This window comes from Vulpes lagopus, chromosome 7, assembly GCF_018345385.1.
Source record: "Vulpes lagopus strain Blue_001 chromosome 7, ASM1834538v1, whole genome shotgun sequence".
NCBI classification, from domain to species: Eukaryota; Metazoa; Chordata; class Mammalia; order Carnivora; family Canidae; genus Vulpes; species Vulpes lagopus.
This window is the reverse complement of record NC_054830.1, coordinates 21866939-21889477: the sequence shown is the minus strand read 5'-3', so window position 1 is coordinate 21889477 and position 22539 is coordinate 21866939. Positions and strand designations below refer to the sequence as shown.

General features: G+C 42.5%; 1 protein-coding gene across 9 annotated transcripts in view; it reads right to left on the bottom strand.

The window, feature by feature from the left end:
- The window catches only part of CACNA1D (calcium voltage-gated channel subunit alpha1 D), a 301585-nt gene that overhangs the window by 130295 nt on the left and 148751 nt on the right, over positions 1-22539 (bottom strand). For 5 of the 9 annotated variants that reach the window (XM_041761871.1, XM_041761863.1, XM_041761865.1 and 2 more), the window contains exons 5-8: positions 16123-16265; positions 11778-11930; positions 11063-11259; positions 4187-4290 (exon numbers count right to left, since the gene is read on the bottom strand). In XM_041761871.1, coding sequence (XP_041617805.1) covers positions 4187-4290; positions 11063-11259; positions 11778-11930; positions 16123-16265 — 597 coding nt within the window. Of the gene's footprint in view, positions 1-4186; positions 4291-4857; positions 4962-11062; positions 11260-11777; positions 11931-16122; positions 16266-22539 lie in introns of those variants that run through there. The other 4 variants (XM_041761864.1, XM_041761866.1, XM_041761869.1 and 1 more) reach the window with 2 other exon arrangements.

The window sequence follows — 22539 nt, the reverse complement described above, 5'->3', positions numbered from 1 at the left end:
ATTATATATACATGTGTGTATGCAATAAAACATTTAAAAATATTATATAACTTAAGAGTTTCCACTATGCAGGCCGATCTTGACCAATTATTATTAAAAAGACTGAGTTGATTAGATTTTTTTTTTTTCAACAAATCACGTTTTATATTCTCTCACTCAAGCCACCACGATAACAAGGAGCAGGCATGCTATGCTCCAGCTCATTGAATCCTCACACAACTCACATGGTTGGTATTTTAGCTCCATTGCACAGATGAGGAAAGTGAGGCTCAATGAGAATCAAGTCATTACTTTCCAACTCTAAAGCTGGTGTGATTAACCATGATGCTACAAAAATGCCATTCCCCTACTTTGTGGGAAAAAAAATTCACTGTCAGAGAGAACCTGAGTCACAAAGATTTAGAGCTGGAAAATACTTTGTGGCTGACAAAGAACCTCCATAGCTTCACCTTGAGGGGCACAGAGTTCAGTATGAATGTGTATACAAGACTCATTTCTCTTGGTCGCTTCCTGGTAAATCCAGAAAATGGTATACTTTAATTTCCAAAGAACTCCTGTGTCTGTCCCCATTTGCCCAGAGAGGGGACTGGGAGGAGGTCCATGGATTTAGGATGAAGATGCATTCGATGAGTCAAATCCTTTACTTCTATGTTGTATATATAAGGTTGATATAAAGCCAGCCACCCTAGCAGGAAGGCTGCACAACGGGACCATCCCTACTTAAGAGACCAGGAGACTGAAGCTCAGGGTTACAAAGATAAGGCTCAGAGTTGGTGGGGGACACTGGCAGGATCAGAACCCAGGCCTTCGCATCCACCAGTCTCTTCTAGGGGGCCTCACCACAGGTACGCCTGGCATCAGGTGGGGCCTACAGGTGAAAAAGTGAATCCACTGCCCAGGACCACCACTTCCTCCCGCCCCGCACCCCCCAGGAATCTGGCAGTAATTCTAAAGAAACAAAGCGCCGAGCCACCAATTAGTTCTCTTATTCTATTTACTGACAAAAACCTCAAAAGGGACAAGGAGCTAAATGAACAATGTTAAAAGTAAAAAATTCATGAAACTTCTAAAAAAAAAAAAAAACATAACCACCCACATGAGAAGAGACATAATCTGCCTGACTTATAAACTTAAATGACACATTCTTCCCAATCCTTGGTCATAACAGGATCATCTCCTCAATGACAGTGTAAAATTGCAGCACAAGCTACAGACATTCTTGGCTCCCCCTCCCCAAAGACCACCACCACCAGAGATAAAAGTCTTCATCTGTGTTCATGCTTGGCTACACAGGGTATACACTTCATAAACTTCATACTCACCTTGAGAAAAGATCTGTTGTAAAACCAAAGGTTTTTCCAAAGCATCAGTCTTAGAATGCTTTAAAAATGTACCAACACCAAATCAAGTGTGCAGGTTAAAATCAGTTCACGAATACAATAGGATGGCATGGCCACACACACAAAAAACGAAAAAGCCAAGGAGCAGAAACAAGTACTTCCAAGGGGTTAACAGACTTTAAAGACACACAAGCACCATTTAACGATTCTTCATCAGAAGGCAATAGCACAGTCTGAAGTTTCTAAAATGGGAGGCTTTTAATTCAGCGCTTTAAGGATTATATGTGCGCGGGTCTGGGGGTCCCTAAGGGGCCATGCAACACAAGTTGTCTTCCTTTTAACATTCAGTTCCCTAGAAAAAAACTGAAGAACTCTAAGACTAAAGCAAATTTTTAAAAAACTTAGCAAGAAAATGCATACGAATGACTTGCTTTGATTTTTTTGTTGCTTTGGGGGCCAGTTAAGGGGAAGGAAGTGCCAGAGGAGCTGGGAATTGTTCAGGGAGGTGGGAGCAGGCTCCTCATCGGTTCCCCCCTCCCGTAGATGCCTTATCGCCTTTCAAGATCCAGCTCACAGACATGCAGCCTACACAGCCCACAGCACACCTTGGCCATCCTGCACTGCTTAACAGTCTCTCCACCAGACAAGGAGAGTCTGAGTCCAATGCCTCTGTGTCTTAGAATGCCGGCACCCCTGGTCTCTGGCCCAGAGCCAGCACACAACAGGAAATGCTAGCTGAACCAGCAGAGATGGCTGAAAGGCTCTGCTTTGCAGCCGTGGCTCTACTTTGCATCAAGTACCCTTCAGCACTGTGGCCTCACAGTGGAGCACCTTCCATGTGCAGCCCCCAGGAGCTGGGGCACAGCAGGAACGGACAGTGGAAATCACTGGGGAGTCTTGGATTTTATTTTTTCACATGCAATGTGTTCTCCCTCAGAAGGGATCTAAGTTTTGTTTTCATATAAAAATGCTTTTGAATTACTTATTATTTTCCCTAAAATATATCCCAGTAAACTGGTTGTCCCATGGAGGTCAATATTTAATGCCCGCCATTCTACTAAGGAGCCCCTCCTCCCATATTTTTCTTTCTCCCGTCTTGAGCTGCTTCATCACGCCGGGACGATGGCTCCTGTGCCGGGAAGCCTGGAGATAAGGCATGTCACTGGCACTGTTAAAATTAGCAGTTTCCATGGCCTCAGTCAGTTTGGTTGAACTTGGGAGACATGGGGTGCCAAGGAATGCACAACAGAATTGCTGTTAACCTTGTACAGGCCATTCCTGAGGCAAAATCGACACCATGCTGCTTCTCCAGGGATAAATTCCACCCTTACAAGCCCAACACTAACCTAAGGCCACAGAGACTGATCAGGATGAAAGCACTCTTCTTCACACAGGGGCTTGCAGAGCCATTCATCTGTAGATGGAAGCTGTGTGTGTGGGGCGGGGGAGGTTTGATGCTGTCACCTCATCCCAGCCCCACCTGCCTCACTGGGGGCATGGGCTCCAGGGCCATCACTAGAGACGGGCTTCCCACAACAGTTTTGCATCTGTGGTGTAAAAGTGAGCACACTCGGTCAAGGAGAACCCCAAATACGTTACCCCCTGAAAACATCAGGGCAGTTTAGAGGGCAGACCAGGAAGGGGAGCAGAGGTGGAGAAGGAGCTGTGCTCTCTGCTCTGGCAAAGGCAGTGCGTGGACCAATGCAATATAGGGCTCTTTGCTGACTCAGCATTCCATGAAGGTGTCACCCCTCCTCCCCCATCCTGAGACACAGACTTGGAAAGAGGAAGATAAAGGTGAGGATTTGCCCATGTGGACTCAAGTGTACCACCAGTAAGTACTTCCTGAGGAAGTGTGAGCACAGTGGGTGACAAAGGCTCCTGTGGGGAGATGGGCAACCCTGGCTTCCAGCTGGGGTGCTTGTCCACCAGCAGTGGTTAAGTTCTGGAGCAGCTTCTGGGAGAGCCCAGGCAGCCCCTTCTTCCTTCTCAGGGTGCTCCCCTTTCTGGGTGTCTGTGGGTGGTGAGGACACAGAGCCACCTCAGGGGCCTGGGATGGCATCTCTAAGAACAGGCAGGGCAGAGCCGAGAAACACCAGGATCCCCTGCCTGAGTCAGCCTCCACTCTATGGAGAATCTTCTCTATGGAGAAGATGGACCACTCTATGGTCATCCAAGGAGTGGAGGCAGCGAAGTGAAATTTCAAAAACAGTGACTGAGTGAGCAGAATGATAAGGCCGTAGGAAGTGCATATGAAAAAGCTGGTTGTTTCTCTGCATTAAAGATTCCACAAGTTGAGACTAATCATGAATTAGAGGGACAATCCTCACAATGACAGTAGCAGAAAACCAAGCAAATAAATGACTTGAAGGATGTAAGATTTTGAAGTTGTTCAGTATTTATGTGCTAATCTGGGTTTATACCTCCTTCTCCATAAAATCTGAAACACTCTGGAAACATTCGCAACACACTGTGGGTAACACAAAAAGGCCAGGTTATATACTAATGGGAACAAAGCCACAAAAGACAAAGACCCTCTCCTGAGGACACCGAGGCTGGGACTCCCTTCACTCATTGTAATCCACTTCTGCACATGGCCACACTAACACACCTGGCCTCAGGGAAATGTTTTCATTAAATTAATAACATTTGGCAAGCGTCAGCAACACAGAATCTCACAGACAAGATACAGGCAGAGAGAATCACAGTTCAATCCAAAGCAACACACAGAAGGGACATCAGAGTCCACACGCATGCAGAGAAGCCGCAGGGAGCAGCTGGGGGACACGCAGAGCCGCCCCACGCGTGGCAGCAGCAGAATGTGCAACGTGGATCTGACTGCTTACCCGCTAAGGACACCAAGAACCAGGTTAAGGACGAAAAATGAGCCAAGGATGATCAGACTAACAAAATACACCCATGGCCATTCCCATCCTATCGCATCATTTACCTGTAAAATGTAAGGAGATCAGTTATCAGTTATCCATTTACTAAAGAGCAGAGCCCCAGGAGCAGCTGCCAGACCACACAGACTACTGCTCTTAGGACAGGGACCCCAGCTAGGACCTTTCACCTTTTGTCTGCAGGTAAGGACAAGTTCTGGTGCTGAAATCTACAAACCTGGCCCACCAAGTGTCAGCCAGGATCAGCTCGCTTAGCTACTGTTTTGTACCAATTAATCTGCATATTTGGATCCAGACCAATAAAGCAATTATAAATGTATCTCATTTTAGGACAGACAAAAGGGCAAGCAATGGAATCTCTTTAAATTCCAAGCAACAACGCTGATTAGTTTCTGGTCAATAACCTTGCCATAGCTTTCTTTCATAAAGGTTGGTGAAATTCCAGAAAGCATCTTGATTTGGGAAGCCTCAGCAGAAGAGAAAGCATCTCGGAGGACACAGAACATGTTTGGCACCCATCCGGCTGCCCTCCCCTCCTCAATCTAGCAAAACCTGTGTGGTCTTGGCAACTGTCCTTAGGACTCTGCTTTCAAGATGAAAGAGGTGTAGCTTACCCGCTCAATACACCAAGTACAAGATTTAGTACGAAAAATGACCCAAAGATGACGAGACTGACAAAATACACCCAGGGCAATTCAAATCCCATAGCATCATTCATCTGCAAGAAATGAGATGGTCTCATAGGAGCAGGTTAATAAGAGGATCTAATAAAGAGAGAGGTGACATTAGAGATAGCATTCAATATATTGAATTAAACATTTACTTAGATTTGAATCAGAGACAACAGTAGCCAAGGTACATTCACTATATATTCCCAACGCACGCACGCGCGCGCATGTGCACACACACACACACACACACACACACTCACACAAACACCCATGAAGAGTCATCAAAGCTTTGGGGGCAAATAATAGCAGACTTTGACACAGGCAGGGCAATCAGCTGGGATCTGGCTTAATGGAAAGTCTTGGATGATGGACTTTCAGACTAGATCTTGGTAGATCTATTCTAAGCTAATGCTTAGCTAAAAAGTATTTCCTACTCAAGTTGTTAAAACTTTTTGCTTTTATCATTTGTGATGGTGGAAAAGTCTTACAGAGACAAACTTACAACATTTGACACTATCAATTCTTTCCCTTAAAAAAAGAACACCTTAAAGTAATAAATTTCTATTGGAAACCAACCCATCCAAAGAACCTGACCCACCTAAAATCTATATTATCTGTAATCAGTGAGTATAAGCACAACTAAATTAACACAAAGAAGAAAGTGTTCAGAAGTCAACTAGGTGACACACATTCAAGGGTGCTTTTGGGAATGAAATTTTTGCCACCTGCACCCAAGGAAGGACCCAGGATAAAGAAAGAAGCTTTTATCCCCATACCTAGCTTTGACCTAGATGACCCACCCAGGAGAGTTGACTCCAGCTGTGAGCTGACCAAGACTAGGTAAAAGAGTCCAGAGGAACCCTGTGCCACTTTTTCTAAAAGAGTCAGACATGGCCTTTGGGGTAGACCCTCACAGAGAAGGTTTGGTCACAAGCAGCTTTCATGTGGGAGCAAACCAGTGCTTCAAGGTTCATGGCTAGATGGTATTTTCCAGCAGCACCTGTAAGTGTTAAATTAGGCAAACACTTCTCCCAGGAAGGAGGCATTAAGGACCAGTTTGGGGACAGAATGAATGGCTGCAGGTCTGACTTTGCTTGGAACACCCATAATCTTGGCCAACAGAACTATACATAGTCTGTGAGAGTTCTTGTAAGCCCCTTCGGCCTTCAAGCATATGACTTCCTCCACGTTACCCGGCTTTGGATTTTAGCTTTACAGAATGAAGTGTGTGCATTTCACTATGTTTGCTGCATGCAGAAGCCAAACAGGAAAAGAGAACATTAAAAAAAAAAAAAAAAAGATCTAACATCTGTTGCTGAAGTCTAGGGAGAGGGCATTAAATCCCTTATGAAACACCTGTTTGGCCACATGAAAATTGATGTGCTTAATAGAACTCATATCAGTCTGCACATCTCACATTGGCAATTAGAGTAATGAATGAACCAGGGCCGTGGCTGCAATTGTTGATCGAATTAAGCTGGATAAACTAATTTCAGCAGGAAGGCAGAGGGTAATTCTTCCAAAGCAATGAAACCACTAAACTTATTTAAAAACCCATGTGTGGAGGAGAAGAACCAGGCTGCCTGGTGTAGTGGCCAGAGCCTGGCCTGGAGTCAGGACCTTCCATAGAGACCTCTCTTTGGACCTGTCTCTTCTAGGTTGGAGCAGTGCAGATAGAAGGGGAGTGTGTGCTCATGGTGTGAGGAAGGATGTTCAAAGTCCAACACTCCCATCAGTAGGCCTCACTCTTGTACTGCCCTGGTGTGAGGTGACCCATCCTGGACTCAGCTGTGAGCTGACCAGGATGTGGTGAAAGGGCTGGTCAGCGGCCAAGCCAACCACTTTACTACTCCTCATTCAGGCCTCAGTCTGTTGTTGCACAGAATGTTCTAGGAACAGCAGTCTGTTCCACTTGGGAGGGCACTTAATAAAAATTAAAGCAGCTTTCGATCTCAGGAATAGGTGTTTGACAGATTCACAATTACTTGGATCAGAAATATCAACTGGAATGACAGCTGGGGGCTGAAGGGAAAGCCGCAGAAGATTATCTCTAACTCCACAGAAGGTGGGAAAAGAAACAAAACTTAAGCTCTAAGGGCCAGTCCTTCTCCAAACTTCTCAACCCAAGTCTCTTATCAGAGGCCAATATTTCTCAGACCTCACCAAATACATGGGAGAAGTCAGAACTGGCGAGCTGTCCCCCCAAATACCCAAATGACAATAAAGGCTCTGCTGGGAATTTTGTCTGCATGGTCTTTATCAACAATGAAAAAAATCAACATGACCTGCAGCATTTCAATTTAGATTCATTCTTAAAAGTTTCATATCAAACTCATCATGTGGTGTCACCTGGTACCTAGAAAATAATATTCTATTTAGTTTCTTTTTTTCCCCCTCATTTCAAAGGCTGAGATGCACATTCTTGTCTCCAATTACAGAACAACCTAAAGCTTTTTGTTATTTTCTAACTGGTGAAGAACACTACTGGAAACTTGGTAATACTGGTTGGAGTAAGAGAAAGGCAGGCTCTTGGCCAACGAGAGAGAAATTTCCTAGGTGTCTTGAATGAAGCAGATCGTCAGTTTGACCATGAGAACTTTACACTGGAGTCTGGCAGCCAGCACCTTCATAGGCATGTTCACTGAGGAAGGAGCGTGGCGGCAAGGCAAGGGATCATAAATGATTTATGTGTGAGTCGCTCTCTCCTTAAACCAATGCTATTTTAATTTCCTATTTTTTAACATATTTCCTCTGAGTTGAAGAACTGGTTTAGGTAGTCTAACTGTGCATCTTGCAGATAAGAAAATTAAAGCCCAGAGAGTTGTGGAGACCTATCCAAGATCATGCACCCAGCCCTATCCAGCCTTCATGTTCTTCCCTTGCCCTATACCCTGCTGCCTCCAGAGACAACAAATATATGTGGGTGAGGAGGCACTGTAATTATGCTTATAGAATGAACTTTATAACAGAGCTCTATAAGGACTTTTTCCCCACCAGAAACTGATAATCCCACTCCCACACATCCAAATAGTTCTAAGTATGTCCTTCTTGCATATTGGATTCACTTGTACTTTTCTCAAGACCTAGCCAGGCCTTTGCCAGAAATTCTTGAGAACCAAGGCATCAGTGAGCTTGAGAACATTGACCAAGTATAAGCTTGACAAGATGCTAAGTAATCCCTGGCAAAGACTTTGTCCACCATATACAAACATCTAGATGATTGCTTGCAATCAATATTTACAATCTAATCTCTTTAGTTGTCTCTCAAGATATTTCCTTTACACCTTATTGTGAATAAAAATTGATATTTAAATATGGCCCTTCTACATTGAGGCAATGGGATTATACCATGAGGAGTAAGGGTAACTAGTATTTGTTAAGCACTTGCTCTGTGCCGGTCAAGGATGTTCTGTTCTGGAACACAGTTGCGTACCTTCCATCTGACCATGGCCCATTAAATATTAAAAATGGTTTGGTACCTTGGCTCTTGTCTTTCTGATGAGTTAATAAATATAATCAACAAGCAATGAAAAACCACCTGATGTGTTTCAGAGGATAAGATCTGTTAACTGTTTGGAAGATTACTTAGCTGCCCTCTAGTGTTCTAGAATGGTTCACAAACCTCTGACAGAGAATGCCAAGGAAAGTGTGCTGGGTTCAGTCTAGAGTAGGGGTCACCAAACTATGACCTGTGGGCCAAACCCAGCCCATCATCTGCTTTTGCACAGCCCTTGAGCTAAAAGTAGCTTTTTCATTTTTAAATAGCTAGGAAGAAAAAATCAAAACATTTCATGACACATGAATGTTATACAAAGCTCAAAGTTCAGTGTTTAGAAATAAAATTTTAATGAACAGAGCCACACCCATTTGTTTACATGTGGCCTATGGCTGCTTCTGAGCAACATGGGCAGGCAGAGGGCAGAACTGCGTCCTTGTGACAGTGATATTATGGTCTGCAAGGCCAAATATATTTACCATGTCGCCCCTTATAGGTCTATAGATCCCTGATCAAGAACCATGACTACCAGCTGGAGGACTCTGGGGATGTTCACTGGGTCTCTCTATACACACATTTGGTCTTCAAAATCCCAGTCCTTCTAAGAAAGGGATATAGACTGGGATAATGTTGATAAATTACTTGAGTTCCTCCATCAGAATAAAGATGCCCTGTAATTCACAGAGAATATAATTATTATATTGTCAAATTATTAACTCTGTGATTGTCGTATTAACAATAGAGATGATAATTATACAATCCTAGGTGATACTTAAAGGTTCAGAGGAAAGCAATGGAAACTTTGATTTCTGGGTGCATGGAATTTTCTCTCCTTTAATCACACACTCACAGTTTTCACTTGCTTGACAACAGGAAAATTGTCATGAGAGAATCCATGTGCAAAAATTTAACAAAGTATAAAACTGTGTATTAGTCAAGGCATGTTGGATCAGCAGTGGACAGTTGACTCTGACAGAACAACAGAGCTGAAAGGAGTCATATTTTTTTTAAAAAAGTCAAAATATTGTTCCTGTCCCATTTGGGGCGGGGGGCAGGGACCAAAGTTTGGCTATTTGGATAAATCTTTTCTATTTATCAGAAATTTCAAGGCAAGACTGGAATTGAGATTAATCTAACGAGGATTTGCAACTTTGAAAATAATACTGACAATGAATGCTTTATCTGATTTGAAGGTCCCCTTGCCATAGGCATGGTCTTGGTTCATCCAAAATAATTTCCCTCCTTCTTCCTCTTCCTGAAAGGCATCATCTTATGGATGTAAATAACAGTCATGCATACCCACACAGACACAGACACACACATACACATACATACACACACACACACACACACACACACACACACACACTTTCTCTCTCTTTCCTAGGACAACAAGAAAAAGAAAAGAAAGAGAGAGAAGCAAGATACAACATGTTGGTGATGCTCAAAACTTTTTACCAAATTAGGCTCACACTTTGGGGAAGAAAATAAAACATACCTTTTTGCCTAATTGAATACATAAGGACTTCTAGAATCCTATAAACATGGTGTTCAATGGTGAAGGGAAGCAAAAACCTACATATAACCACTGTGTGCCAGGTTCTCTGAAGGTATAAAGGAATATGGAACCCTAGAAAGAGTTTAAAATTTAGATACTGCCAGAAGCTACTTCTCAATTTGTAGGCCTTCTAACTAAAGACTGCCCATTCATGAAGTACTTTATCACTAATTGCCTTTTAACGAATCATTATTGGAATCCTGATTAATTTCATGTGAACTTGGGTTTAGGCTTAAGATCTACATGTCAGCTGTTTTTCTTGGCAATCTGTGCCAGGGAAAATAATTTCTAAATTTCTGTGAGCTTTTTCAGATTCTATCAAATAAATAAGCAAACAACCTCAGCTCTGGGAAATAGCTGTTAAGATACTTTTGTTCTTCTTTTATAGCAAATCCTTCTGGTTCTTTTGGGAACAAGAATAACCAGACCTTAGCCATAGAAAAGGCGTCCTTCCGTTTTCACTGCAGGTTGGATGGATCCACCAGCCCTGGAAGTTTGATGTGCCTTTCCTACCCTCTCTGACAGACTTCTATAGTTCCAAAGAAAAAGGAAGAGAGACATAGGGGCTTGTGCTGGGCTGATTTATGGTATTGCTGAAGATGCAAAAGGGAAATAGTATAATATGGGGAAATCCATTTTGCCCTGAAGGTTGTACTAAGTTCATGGAAAGCATGAAAGGGATCCAATCTCTTCTGTTTAGGATCTGATAAAGCAAGCTACCTTTATGTAAAAAAATATAAAAATAAAAAATAAATCAAGCTCGTGGAAGTCCAGGAGCATCTTAACCTGAAAAATAACCCCTGGCTCTCTAAGAATTTAATTCAGAACAGTCCTGACTTTGGGAGTTCCTCTAAAGTATTCGTGGGCACACTGAGCAGCATGTCCCCAGGCAGACAGCGGCTTTCTGGAGTGGAAACTAAGGCTAAGTGGAAACTAAGGAAAGAGGGGTCATCTCACTGAGGAGAGGGTCTGCTTCCCTTCCCAAGAACTGACTATCAGGGTTTCTTTTTCAGCTAACTCTTCTATGGTTCTAGCGAATGAAACACTCTATCAACAAAAGAACACTCCACACACGCTGTCCCCCTGCTGCTTACCCAGTAGAGCACATCTGTCCAGCCCTCCATGGTGATGCACTGGAACACGGTGAGCATGGCAAAGGCAAAATTATCAAAATTGGTGATGCCTCCATTTGGGCCAACCCAGCCACTCCTACACTCCGTGCCATTGGCGGCACACTGGCGTCCATTCCCTGAGAACGCACATGGCGCTGGGTCCTCTTCAGCTATGATATCTGCAAACAGAGCACACAGGCTTCACCACCCCAGACATGAACACCAGGAAGCCCGAAGCCAATGGAAGTGTAGTGCCCTCGCCAGAGCTCAGAACACCTGCCTCCTATCTATGCTGTCAGACTCCCACTTGACCCTCAAGGTCCACTTCAAAGACTCCCTCCTCGGTGGCATATGCCATTTCTGCACTCAGAATCCACGGCTCTCTCCTCTACCCTGTCTCTACAGCACCTTTCTTCAGTGTACAGAGAACGATGGTAGTGATTCCCCTCATGTTCTAGTTTTGGGGATACTTTATCTTATGTGCCAGGATGCATTACATAGGAAATCAGGATAGAAGAGATTAAATCCTCATTTATTCTGAACATAATTCATGCTAAGAACTGGCTGGTTCTTACTGGTATATTTGGCTCTTCCACCCCCCCCCCCCATTTTGCTTTAGATTTTCCCAAAACCACAGAAGTTACTTTGGGGAAAATTAAATTTTTAAGTTACATTAGCTACCATTTTCATTACTCACCTGAGTCAGCAAAAAAACAGGTTTTGTGCATTTTTCCAATAAAAAGTTCCAATCCTATAATAGCATAGATTATGATTACAAATAATACCAAAAGGGCTATGTGAAGGAGGGGGACCATGGCTTTTATAATGGAGTTCAGGACAACTTGTAAACCTAGGAGAGAGAGAAATAAGTTTGTGAGCCAGGGAGACATGTCACAGATACATACATATACATAATGTAATTCCTGATGATGCCTTGATGCCTGCCTCATGTATGACACACAGTAATAAAACTCAGAGATATTTAACATTAAATTAATATTAAACCTGGATAAGTTAAAGAAGAATCTAAAAGACCATCTAATCCAATTGCATCACTCAACAGATGAAAAAACTAAGGCCCAGAGAGAGGACTGCCCAATCTCCAAGTCAGTTATTCATTCACGTTTGTTTACCCATTCAAAGGAATTCCTTGAACAGCAACCATGTGGCAAGCGTAAAATTTAGTGCTTTGGGGAATATGAAGATGTATTACATAAAGTACCTTCTCTCAAAGAAGCATATTCTAGAAGGGGAGGTAAGAATGAAACACACATCCCTCTAGGGTAGCACACAGATGCTATAAGAGTAATATCAAACAGTGAAAATTAAAGAGGGATGGATGAAGGACATCACTTCTGAGTGGGGTAAGACAGAGGACTGGGCAACAGCCCCCTCTCGTTAGGGCGTAAAGGTGGGAGAGGATGGATTGGCGCAGGGGGCCCTGGGAGATGAGCCACTCTGGCCAGAGGGAAGAGCACCAGGAGCACGGAGGGAAACTAGGCAATGTGGGCCGGGCACCAGTGAGTTTTGGCTGGTGGTCACACAGTGGAAAGAAGATCCAGAAAGGAAAGCAGATTGCAGCTGGGTAGCTCTGGGTATTAAATTTGGATTACAGGGCTGGATTCTTAGCTCATCTGCAAGAGGCAGCCTCTTTTGAAAGATGGACAAGACAGCAAGAGGCGAGGCTGGCAGAGCGGTATCTGGGGAGCGCTGGGCTCCAGGCAGGACAGCCTGAGGATAGGGATGAATCAGCAACAGAGTTTGAGGGAGGAGAAGGTACCCATGGAGGCAGGGTATTGAGGCAAACCCCTGTGCCTAAACAAAAACAAGGATGTGGAAAGGAGATTCCCCTGGAACAAGGGAGGTAGAAGGGCAAGAGCCACTTGGCACCCAGGAAGTTTAATCATGGGCTCAGCATTAAGGGGGAAGTGTCCTGCAGCAGGGACATGGACTTGAGGGATGGTGGTGGGGCGCGAACACCTGGAAGCCACGGTACAGGAGAGGAGTGAAATCATGGAAAGAGGGTTGGTGAGGCAACACTCAGGTTAGGAGTGGGTGGGCGGAAACAGCAGACTATGGATGAGTGGTCAGAAAGAAACCAGAACCCACATTGCAGCCAGGCTTCTGGAATCCTGGCTTTAGCATCCACGTTCTTCTCCCCAACCCCGTGAGCACAGCTGCTGCTCTGTGAGGTTCACGTTTTCCCCATTCTGCCCTTTCTTCCCCTTCCTCTCCCCGCCCTCTCTCCTCCTTCACAGAGCTCTTTTATAGTATCTTTCTCCCTCTCCCAATACATATTCCAAGAATGAGAGTGTAAGAAGCCAAGATGCTAGAGGTGAATAAGACAGAAGTCAGAACACACCAAGCAAAGAGAAAAAATAGTCCTTAGCAATTGTAATTAAGATATTTAACTGTTCAAATGGTTTTAGGAAAAAAAATGATTAATAGGATGACTTTTAATGTTTTCACCTTTTATCAGGAATTAGATGAAAAGAAGTATCTGCTCTCATGGACTTGGACAGGGGTTTGTTTTTTTTCACTGGGGGGAGGTTGGACATGGATGGGGCATTCCAAATCATCATCTGGCAGTTAGTTCTTCTCAAGTCTATGGTAATGAGTTATGTGTTTCATGAACATATTTGTTCACTGCAACTACTGTATTTCAGATTGGCCAAATTTATGAGATAATGAAGTTTATCTTAATGTGAATGTGTAGACTTTCCTGACATTAGGCTCCTTTATACATAATCACTGTGTACAGCAGAGCTCATAGGACTCCAGTTTGAGAGACAGTGGGGTGGAACGAAAAGACTACTAGGCCAGGAACTGAGAGAAAATGGGTCTATTCCCATTCAGTCACCCACTGACTGTGGGAATCTGTATAAACTGCTACCCCTCCACAGCCCTTTGCTTCCTCATCTAAAAGATGATGCCCATGGACCAGATGATCTGTAGGGTTCTTTCCCATTTGACGGTCCAGGATTCTCATAAATATTTATCATTTGAGTATGGCTGGTTAAGAACTCCACAAATGTCTGAAGAACATTTCTTTTACAATACATATTTACCTCCCAACGAATGACTATACATTCATAAACACACACGAAATTGTGTCTTCTAGAACAGTCTGAATTCTCTATAGAAGGCACAAGACAATTGCCAGGTGAGTGTAAACAGTCACACCTTCCTGGGCACTTTTAACAATTTCACAGTTCTTAAGAAATCACTAGGCCCCAGGTACCAATCCTCATGGAAAACATCATGACCCAGATCCCCTGACCCATCTCCCCAAAGCCCAGTTAGGGCTGATAAGAGACTTGGATGTTCTCAAGTAGCACAATTAATAAATATGAGCTGAAAAGTCCTTGACAAGACTCAGGTCCCCATTTCTCCCTGTTGACCTCTGGGAGAGTGTGATGCAAAGTTCCATCATGTTATATAAGGGAGAAAAGGAAGAATTATACTTTAAAACTGGTTCTCAAGAGTATCCAGGAACACTAAGCTAGTCGTTTAGTGAAAACCTAATTAAACAAGGAAGCCAAAACAATGATCTGCGAGTTCGGAGACCTTCACTAGCCAGACTTGCATGCGTGAAGCCACAGAGCCTGCTTGTCCTTACAACACATACTGCAAACAGGCTGTCCTGTCATTTGCTCTTTGGGGAAAAAAGGTTGTCGTGGTTACTTTGAGATTAGATTAAACTATGACAACTAAATCTGAACGAACATGTTTGCTCATTGAACTTCTCATTTCATCATGTTACACATAACAGAACCAGTCATTTCCAAGGTATTTCTATTTTTCTCAATTGCTTCCAGACAGTTCTGTGGTTTTGACTTGTGCTGATCTTTTTCAATGAAAATAAATGAACCATCTGGAAAAACAAGTACACATAAAACACCACTTCCTACATTTTAAAATGTTAAATTTGGAAATATTTTTTTTTTTCCAGAGAATTTTTGGTGTGTCCTGTGTGCCAATACGTTTAATAAAACCTCATGAAGAACTTCTGGAGAGGCAAAAACATGATCTGTGCTCTTTTGATGGCTTTATGAGTCATGAAAAACAGGCACACCCTATCGTCCCATATCCTTCCTCCAGTTGGAGCAGACAGTTGCTACCACAATCCTCGCAGAGATGCTGTGACTTCTACCCTCAAGTCTCCATCAGGGGTGTCCTATCAGGGACACAGCCCAGTGAAGCATACTCCATGCTCCTTAGAGAAGCAGAAGCAGCCTACAGCTGCTGGCCAGAGCATAGACAGAGCACCTGTCCCAACTCAGGTGGCGCTCAAGCTGGCCTAGAGTCTGGAGCAAAAAAGCAAACCAGGGCCTGGCATGGAGAGGTATCATAGCCTAGTGGAGGGAAACAGCATCTCTCACCATGGAGGGCCAACTCTGTGCCACAGACCTTGCCCTGGGTGAAATCATAACATCTCACTCAGTTCTCCAAACAACTGCAAGCAGGTCCCACCATACACTACATACAGGGACAATCTGGATGCATCCATTTCTTCCTCAGAGCTGGATATGCACAACTCCTAATAGTGGAGAGCTGAGCAGACTTTTCAGGAGTCCAGCCTCCTGATACTGCTGACTTTGAAGAAAGGCAGTCGGTTGTAAGCCCTCCAACACCTTCCTCCTCTGCATAAGCCACCACTTTCAGAGGGGCAGGCTAGGGAGCAGGAGGAGGCAGGTGGCAGCAAGGTGTCCAAGAAGGAAAACCAACCTGGAATCAGGTGGCTTGACCTCAAGGCCTCGTGTCACCACTTGCTCAGTGTCTCTGTAAGGGAAGGTTCTCCCTACAGAATCAGGAAGACAGCTATCACTACTGGGCCTTTTCTCAGCGCCACCAAGGGGGTTCAAAATGACCATGCAAGCTAAAGTGTGTTGAGAACCGTGAAGGCCTCCGTGGTCATCTGCGGAGCCCCTGGCTGGCACCCAAAAACTCACCTGGCAGCACGTGGCTCCAGAATCCTGAGCCCCACCCAGCAGAAAAACAAGTAAACAAACTCCTGGCTTTAGGAAACAAGACGTGCTTACTGGGCACTCCTGACACGAGTCGAAGTGGTCGTAACACCCGAAAGGCGCGGAGGGCTTTGACATCGAAGCCTCCTGACTTGCCACTGGAGTGGTTACCGCCTTCTGTTTCTTTGGTTAATTGTTCCAGAATTACACTAAACAATCTGGGAAAAAAAGAAGAAAGGAAGGAATGTTAGAGTCTGTCACCCAGGGAAGCAAAACAGGATGATAATAGTAGTTATTTCTGCACAAGGACTAATTCTGCAGGGCTGCTGCCTAAATGAAGGGGAAGCAAGGCAAAGGCAAGAATCAGACTGTGAATCCTGAAAGCCACCCTTACACATGATACGATGTGACAAGGACTGAGCTTGGCTGCTTTCCTGCCAGCGGAGCATCCCTGAGCAAGCCCAGTCCTACAGAAGAGAGGACTTACCAGGGATCCAACAGTGACAAGTGTGGACCTGCCAGAACAGAAGTGGCGAGGACAATCATCATGGCAGCTACCTTCCACGCAAGTTCACTCTGTGCCACTTTACATACACTGTCTCAATCCTCACAAAGTGTTACACAGTCGGAATTCTTATTCTTTAACATGTGAGGAAACGCACTTGATGGGAACAATTAACTTGCCCAAGGTCCCACTACTAGGGTAGAAGTAACTTATGAATCCAGGTATGCTGGCCCCACCAGGAGAGGACGCAGGTTCCATGAGGGCAGGGACTTCTAGTCTGTGTTGCTCCTTTGTTCATCTAGTCTACACTTGATCTTAGCCAAAAGGCCGAGAAGCCATGAGCATTTAGTCTGTTCAAGCTTAGTGCCTAGAACAGTTCTCAACACAGAAGGTGCTTGAAAAATATCTGAGGAGTAAATCAAGGAGTAAATACTGACTCCAGAGTCCCAAATCTTAATCAACATGCTACACCATTTCCTATACAGCCCCTGCCTCTCTCTCTCTCTCTCTCTCTCTCTCTCTCTCTCTCACACACACACACACACACACACACACACACACACCTCTCTACACCCATACAGAGATGTTCAAGGAATGGTGTAAATCACAGATGCTGCTGAGGAGTTGTTCAAAGGCCAAAAGGAGTAACCCAAGGTAAGGGATTAATATCATCATTTTCTCTTTTGAAATGTGCATAATATTGTATCTGGCAGCCACGACACATTTTTTCCTACTCTCCAAAGGTTTTTCGGATAAAGCTATTTTCAGACAATCTGCTCACTTGACAGTTACTTTTGCTCTTTCAAATAAACATTTATGCTCTGGAATTATTGCTTGTTTTTCAGAATAAATATAAATTTGCCCGTTTCAAATAGAATCAACTCTGGCCAATCAGATTGGGGATGACTGGCCCAACAACAAAGAGAAGGTTTCTAAAGTTTAATTAGGAGCCAAAGCAGAAACTCTGCCCCCACTGGCATGCCTCTGGATTGCCAAGACACTAAGTCCATAAAATACAGGGTGGTCTGATCACAGTCCCGATCAGGCACATGCTATCGTTCTGGGGCGCTTAAAGACCAGCCATTTGTTTTAACACTACAGCAATTAGCAGTGAACCCAGGTGGGGGCGGAGGGGGGGCGGCTCCAGGGGGTGAATAAATCAAGCCTCTACCTTTTCAAACCTTCAGATGGTGGGTTCTCTTTGGTTAGGACCAGGGAAATAGATCAAATTTATAACTGGTTTCTCTCAGTAGAATAGTTTTGTTTTTTTAATTACTGTAAACCCCTGCACCAAGGCTCAAGTCAAAAGTCTCCCCTCCAAAACAAGTTCATAGCTTCACAAAAACAAAGAAAAAGGAGGAAAGAAAACCTCAAACTTCTGAAATGTGGCAGCCACAGGAATTTTCGTCCCAAAGGGTTAGGGAAGTAACTCATGCAGGTGGTGACTGAAGCTCACTTTCAAGCGTCTGTGTTTTACAGCGCTTCCTTCATGGTCCTTTCACCTTTAGCAATGCCCTTGAAAACAGGTGAATGATGGCTCACTCCTGTTACAGAGGCACCTGAGCCAGAGAGGGAAGCTGGCTGCCTTCTCCAGACAGCCAGGGTGGAAGGGGCTGGGGCTGGCTTCCATTCCTAAGAGTTAGGAGACTCTAGGAAAGTTCCTCCCCTCCTCTGAGCCTTAGTTTTTCCCCTCTGTAAAAGGAGGAAACTGGTTAAACCATCCAGAGTCCTGCACCTTCCCAATGTTCTGCGATTCTACTCCCTTCACTGCTCACACCCCCCACCCTCAACAAAAAGAGTACCACGTGCCTGGAGAGCTCAGGACATGAAGAGAAAGTATTTGATCCTAGAATTTTACAGTTTACCCCAACACAGGAAAAGGCAAGGAGCTACCTAAACTGACTCAAGTTAAAAACACCAGCGTGAGTGCCCCATATTCTTTACAAAAGCTTAAGTGAGGAGCCTGAGATATATGTTGCCTGAAACATTGGGGGGGGGGATAAACTTCTCCATATGAGTGGGGGGGATCACTATCAGCTCTGGTAGACACACTGAGTCCTCTTGTGGTCACACTATTACAGTTAACATTTTAGAAGTATCAATTACTTCCTTAATGTCTGTGTCATTGGGAATCTTGACAAAAGCAATAGGTCACAGTTGGCTTGGAATGGAAAATCCATTGGATTGAGATACAGTCCGTAGTCGGAAACTTTGGTGAGTAGAAATTTGATACACATGAAGACATAATGACTTTTCTTTTTTAACTTTTCTTCCATTCTTTGACTATAATTTAGTGCATATTTGAGATAAATAACCTGACGTTCTAAAATTCTTCATATTTAATGAGAAAGACCAATGAGTCCATTCCTATTTTAGTTTCCTAAATGACTTTTTTTTTTTACTTTTTAAGTCCTCTTCATCGCAGCTCAATTTATATATGATAAAATACATCCATTTAGAATGTACAAGGAGAGGAGTTTTAACAAATGTAGAAGCCCAAATACAAACACCACAGTCAATATCTAGAACATTTTCATCGTCCCCAATAGTTCTTTAATGTCTCTGTGCAAACATCTCCCTCTTACAGCTCAACCTTTGGTATCCACTGATTGACTATCACTTTGGGTTGTTTTTTTTTCCCTTTTCTAGAATCTTTTGTAGATGAAATCAAATAGTGTATGTTCTTCTTTTAATTTCTGTTGCTCACCATGTTTTTGAGATTTATCCAAATTGCTACATTTACTCACAGTTCATTTCTTTTTACTATAGGGTGATATTCCAGCGTATCACAATGGATCTACCCATTCACCTGCTGAGAGATATTTGGTTTGTTTCTAGTTTTTCTCCATTATGAATAAAGTCTCTGTGAGCATGTGTTTTCATTTATCTTGGGTTAGTACCTAAGAGTAGTGCTGGTAATGTGGTTGTATGGTTAGTGTATGATTAACATTGTAAGAAGCTGGCAAATTTTTCCAAAGTGAATGCACCATTTTCCATTTCTACAAGCAGTGTGTGAGAGTTCCAGTTGCTCCGTATCTTGGCTAGCATTTGGTATTGTCAGTCTTTTTATATTAAGTAATGCTAGTGGATATGTATGTAGGGTGTCATTGTGGTTATAATTTTTGCTTTTCTACTTACTAATGATGTTGAACATCGTTTCAGGTGCCTGTTGACCATTTACATATGTTCTTTTATGAAGATCTATTTGAATCTTTTGCCCATTTATGTATTGGGTTGTCTTCTTACTAATGGGTTATAGGAATTCTTTAGATATATTCTAAATGCAAATCATTTATCATATATCTGTATTGTGAATATTTTTTTCCTAATATGTGCCTTAACTTTTAATTTTCTTCACATTATCTTTTGAGGAAAGAATTTAAATTTTGGTACGCTCCAAAATTTCAATTATTTCTTTTACAGTTAGTGCTTTTTGGATCCTAAGAAATCTCTGCCTGCCCAATGTCATAAAGATCTTCCCCTAGACGTTGCACAGTTTTACCTTTCACATATAGGCCTATGATCCATGTTAAGGTAATATTTGTTTATGTTATGAGGTTGGAATAAAAATTCTTTTTTAGTGGATAATGGATAATTATTCCAGCACCACTTGTTAAAAACTGACTAAAGGGATCCCTGGGTGGCACAGCGGTTTGGCGCCGGCCTTTGGCCCAGGGCGCGATCCTGGAGACCCGGGATCGAATCCCACATCAGGTTCCCGGTGCATGGAGCCTGCCTTCTCCCTCTGCCTGTGTCTCTGCCTCTCTCTCTCTCTGTGACTATCATAAATAAATAAAAATTAAAAAAAAACTGACTAAAATTTAGTACTACAACTTATAATTGAACCCATTGAATTATCAAGGCACTTTTGTCTAAAATCAATTGATCACATACATACGGGTCTATTTCTAGACTAATTCTGTTTCATTGATCTTTATGTCCATTCCTTATGACAACATCATGCGGTAGTCTTGAATACTATAGCATTACAGTAAGCCTTAAGACCAGATTCCGGCTTTGTTCTTGAGTATTTCTTTGGCTAGTCTAGAGCATCTCTAATTTCCATAGAAGTTTTAGAATTGTCAAACTCTACAACAGTCTTGCTGGGATTTAGATTAGGATTCAATATATAGCTCAGTTTGAGAAGAACTGATAGCCTAACAATAACTGAGCCTTCCAATCCATGAACATCATTCTATTTATTTTGGTATTCTTTATCTGCTCTCAGCAAAGTTTAGTCCTTTACAGTATGCTATTTATCCCTAAATATTTCATGCTTTTTGATGCTATAGTAAATAACATCTTTAAAATTTCATTTTCCAAATGTTCATGACTAGCATACAGAAATTAACATTTTAATATTGACCTTCTACCCAGAAACATTGCTAAATTCATTCAGAATGCATAATTCTGTACAATTTTAATACTCTTAAATTCACTGAAACTTATTTTGTGGCCCAGAATATTTCTTGGTCAAGGTTCCACGTACATGTGAAAAGAATGTGCATTCTGGTCTTGAGTGTTCTAAAAATGCCAAGTCAAGTTAGTAGGTAGTATTGTTTAAATCTCCCTACACACTTACACTTACTGATTTTCTGTTGATAGGTGTTCTATCAGCATTCAAGAGAGAAGTATTAAAATGTACAACTAAAATCATAGATATCTCCCATTCTTCCTTTCAGTTGTTTTGCTAGTATATATGATCATTACATCTTCTTCATGAAAGAATTTTGTACCACTCTACTTTTCTTTTGATTATTTTTCACATAGTATATGTTTTTCTGGCTTTTTAATTTCAAATTATTTGTGTCTTTATAAGTTAGATGCTATAAAATTGGGTCTTGTTTTTTTTATTTTTTATTTATTTATGTATGATAGTCACAGAGAGAGAGAGAGGCAGAGACACAGGTAGAGGGAGAAGCAGGCTCCACGCACCAGGAGCCCGATGTGGGATTCGATCCGGGGTCTCCAGGATCACACCCTGGGCCGAAGGCAGGCGCCAAACTGCTGCGCCACCCAGGGATCCCATGGGTCTTGTTTTTTATGTATAACCTCTGGATTCTACATAAGGATTTAGCTGAGTTTATGTCTACCATCTTGCTATTTGTTTTCAGTTTGCCCTGTCCATTGTTCCTTTTTCCTTCATCCCTTTTTGAATTAATTGAGCTTTTAAAATTTCTGTTAAATCTCCAACATAGACTTATTAATTCTACCTTTATTTTTCTAGTGGCTTCTCTAGGGCAGTGTCAGCAAAAATCTTCTGTAGAGTGTCAGTAACTATTTTAGGATTTGCAGGCCATAAGGTCATTATCACAACTATTGAACTTTGCCATCCTAGCAACAAATAGCCACAGATGTGAATGAGTGTGATGGTCTTCCAATAAACAATCTTTCAAAGCAGACAGGAAAATACTTCACCAATGTGAAACATTTTTAAAAAGGCCATAAACCATATCTGGCCTATGGGCTAAATAAAGTTTGCTGGTCTGTGCTCTAGGGTTTACAATATACATCTCTAACTTATTATAATCTAATTTCAAATAATATTTCATCATATTTACCACCAATTCTATAAGCTCTTTTCAATAGTATATAGTTATTTCCTTCTTCCTGTCCTTTGTGCTATTATTGTCACATATTTTACTTTCATGGAAGCTACTAACTCCACAACACATTTTTACTAGTAACAATTACTCTTAAAGAGATTTTAAAATGAGAAAAAAATTGTTTTTATATTTATCTGTGCATTTACTCTTTCTGGGCATTCTTCATTTCTTTTTTGTTTCATATTCCTTCAGTGTGAAGAAATTCCTTTAACATTTGTTGAGATATAGGTTTACTGGTGGTGAAGTCTCAGCTTTGGTTTGTCTGAAAAAGTCTGTTTTCACTTCAATTGTAAAAGTTATCTTCACTGAGTAAGAATTCTAAGGTTGGCACTTTCCCTAGCACTTTAAAGATCTCTCTATGGTCTTCTGACTTCTATAGTG